Source organism: Nothoprocta perdicaria, unplaced genomic scaffold (assembly GCF_003342845.1).
Source record: "Nothoprocta perdicaria isolate Ctin4 unplaced genomic scaffold, notPer1 scaffold_99, whole genome shotgun sequence".
Taxonomy (NCBI): Eukaryota; Metazoa; Chordata; class Aves; order Tinamiformes; family Tinamidae; genus Nothoprocta; species Nothoprocta perdicaria.
In genome coordinates, this window is record NW_020456298.1 from 1324592 (window position 1) to 1327819 (window position 3228).

Consider the following 3228-nt stretch of genomic DNA (forward strand, 5'->3'; position numbering starts at 1 on the left):
GCCGCCCCCGCCACCAGGTACCGCGCCGGGCTCCCCGCGCGCTCCCCGCGGCCCCCCGCGCCCCCCGGCCCCGCCGGGCGCTGCGGGAGCTCCCCGCCGCGGCCTGGGGACAGCTCGTCGAGCCCCCCGCTTTCTTCCCCCGCAGGGCGTCATGGTGGGTATGGGTCAGAAGGACTCCTACGTAGGGGATGAAGCTCAGAGCAAGAGAGGTATCCTGACCCTGAAGTACCCCATCGAGCACGGCATCATCACAAACTGGGACGACATGGAGAAGATCTGGCACCACACCTTCTACAACGAGCTGCGCGTGGCCCCCGAGGAGCACCCCACCCTCCTCACTGAGGCCCCTCTCAACCCCAAAGCCAACAGGGAAAAGATGACCCAGATCATGTTTGAGACCTTCAACGTGCCTGCCATGTACGTGGCCATCCAGGCRGTGCTGTCCCTGTACGCCTCTGGCCGTACCACTGGTGAGTGCGGGGGTCCCGCGGGACACGCTTCTCCCGGGAACCGCGCGCTCCGCTGCCCTGCTCTGCTCCCTCGYGCAGGGCCGCCTGCGAGCCGCGTCTCAGGGGCCGCCCTCCGCTTTCCCAGGTATCGTGCTGGACTCCGGCGACGGTGTCACACACAACGTGCCCATCTATGAGGGCTACGCGCTGCCCCACGCCATCATGCGCCTGGATCTGGCCGGCCGGGACCTCACTGACTACCTGATGAAGATCCTCACCGAGCGTGGCTACTCCTTCGTCACCACAGGTGGGCACCGCTCCCCTCCCCAAGCACCGCCACCAAACCCTCCTTGCGATCGCTGACACCTTTGCTCCCCCTGGCAGCTGAGCGCGAGATTGTCCGTGACATCAAGGAGAAGCTCTGCTATGTGGCGCTGGACTTTGAGAACGAGATGGCCACCGCYGCCTCCTCCTCCTCCCTGGAAAAGAGCTACGAGCTTCCTGATGGGCAGGTCATCACCATCGGCAACGAGCGTTTCCGCTGCCCAGAAACCCTCTTCCAGCCTTCCTTCATTGGTGCGTGCCCCTCGCTGCCCCGCGGCCGCTCTTCCCTCCCCACACGGTGTCCTGCGGATGCAGAGTGTTCGCTTGGTGCTTAACCTGTGCCTGCCTTTCTCCCCTCCGCTGCCACCAGGTATGGAGTCCGCGGGCATCCATGAGACCACCTACAACAGCATCATGAAGTGCGACATTGACATCAGGAAGGACCTGTACGCCAACAACGTCATGTCTGGGGGTACCACCATGTACCCAGGTATTGCTGACCGCATGCAGAAGGAGATCACAGCGCTGGCCCCCAGCACGATGAAGATCAAGGTAAGGACAGGCCATGGAARACCTGGGCCCGCAGCTCCAAGCGCATCCCTCTCCCGTCCTCCCGGTGGGGCTGTGGGCCCCCCTGCAAAGGGCAGCACTTGGCACGGGTTCATTTGTGCTGATCTCCGCTCTTCCTCTTGTCCCCTTGCAGATCATTGCCCCACCTGAGCGCAAGTACTCCGTCTGGATCGGTGGCTCCATCCTGGCCTCCCTGTCCACCTTCCAGCAGATGTGGATCACAAAGCAGGAATACGACGAGGCCGGCCCATCCATTGTCCACCGCAAATGCTTCTAAACGTGTTTACATGATCACTCTGCCAACCACGCTCAGGATGACGACCTTGTACCTTGCAGGCAGCCCAGGGCCTGCGCCGGCCATGTAGTTTTCCATTTTGTAACGACTCCTGGTTACTGTTGCTGCAAAGCTCCACGTGACACAGTGTATGTAAAGTGTACATAAATTAATTTATTTTACCTCGTTTTGTTTGTTTTTGAAACCAATGCCCTGCGGAAGGAAACAAAAAACTTCAAGAAGCATTAAATCATGAGTCATTCTGTCACGCCCCCAAAGCAGTCGTTCCTGTGGTCATTTCGTGTGGTTTCTTCCGTGGATTTCGCGTAGCGCGGAGCGTGCCTGGGGCACGGAGCGGGGAGCATGGGGACGGGATGGGGAGGGCAGCAGGACCCAYGGGGGGCAGGAAACAGCCCCACAGGGGCTGTGTGTGGGGCGGCGCTGCCGGGGGTGTCCCGCTCTGCCCCCACTCGCCCGGGCCCTGTGGGTCACCCGGCGCCCCCCCTCGGGGCTAACAAGGCCGCAGGTTAGGCTCAGCCTGCCAGGAAGCGGCTCTGGCCTGGCCTGACGGCCAGGGCGCCGGCGCCGCGGGCAGGAGCCCAGCGCAGGTTACATGGAGAGCTTTCCACTCCCCTTATGGGAAAGCGGYGGCACCTGCGCCCGGGGGCAGCCGGGGCCGCTTCCTCACCCGGCCTGACTCGCGCCCGCGCCGCCACGTCCCGATGTCCCCGCTCCTTGGCCTGCGCTCCCATGCCCCGCGGGAGGCCGCGCACCGACATTCCCGCTCCTCGGCCTCTCCCAGAGCCGGCGGTGGGTCCTGGCTGGGACTCCCTTCCTCGCCGTGAGGAAAAGCCCGGGCTTTCCCTCGCCAGGCGCCTTGTCCTTGTCCTGCCCCTCTGGGTCCAAAGGGGTCCTCTGATCCYGAGCTGGGGGCAGAGGCCCCAGGAGCAGCCCGGAGGCTCCCGGATCCCAGCAGCAGCGACGGGGCAGGCAAAGGCACATTCACACATTAAAAACACAAGGAGAAGACAGTTCAGTTCATGGCCTTCCGCCTCCTGTGGGTATGGACCCTTATGCAGACACTCAGCAGATGCAGAGGCCTCGGCGCCTGACTCCCCCATCTAGGGATCAGTCACGGCTCAACGAGTGTTATGAGATGGATTTTAGGACCAGCTTCTGTTTATTACACTAAAAAGCTGCTTTAAAAGCACAGATAAGGGTTAAGCTAGGAAAACAGCCTCCAGATAGGATGCTGCTCGCCAGGAGATAGCCACACACAGGCTCAGCTTTTGTTCTGAACTCACAAAAAGTAGTTTTATAGCTGAAAAAAAAAGAGAAATGGTTTGTGGTTTTAGTTACTGAGTCAATGAATTGAGTCACCACTATTTTTTAACTATACCTGAAATATATATTTCAGATTTTAGTTTAACCAGAAATACATCTTTTAGTCGGATCCAGGGCTTTCAGAAATTAAGACTACCTGGAAAGAGGTGAGTTGAGTTTATCAGTGGATCCCAAGTCCAGAGATTGGGGAAATTTCACTGGGTTCCCCACTCTGGGTCTGTACATTTCTTGAGAGTTTATTCAATGAGATTTTCAAAAGTAAAAGGA

The 3228-nt window shown here is 59.6% G+C and overlaps 1 protein-coding gene across 1 annotated transcript; it reads left to right on the top strand.

Annotated features, from left to right (window-relative positions):
* The first annotated feature begins 8 nt into the window (after positions 1-8).
* On the top strand, positions 9-1891 carry ACTA1 (actin, alpha 1, skeletal muscle). The gene is made up of 6 exons (XM_026053395.1): positions 9-17; positions 146-470; positions 595-756; positions 834-1025; positions 1144-1325; positions 1477-1891. The coding sequence occupies exons 2-6, from the start codon at positions 152-154 to the stop codon at positions 1618-1620; spliced, it is 999 nt and encodes a 332-aa protein (XP_025909180.1). The 5' UTR covers positions 9-17; positions 146-151; the 3' UTR covers positions 1621-1891.
* Positions 1892-3228: the final 1337 nt, after the last annotated feature.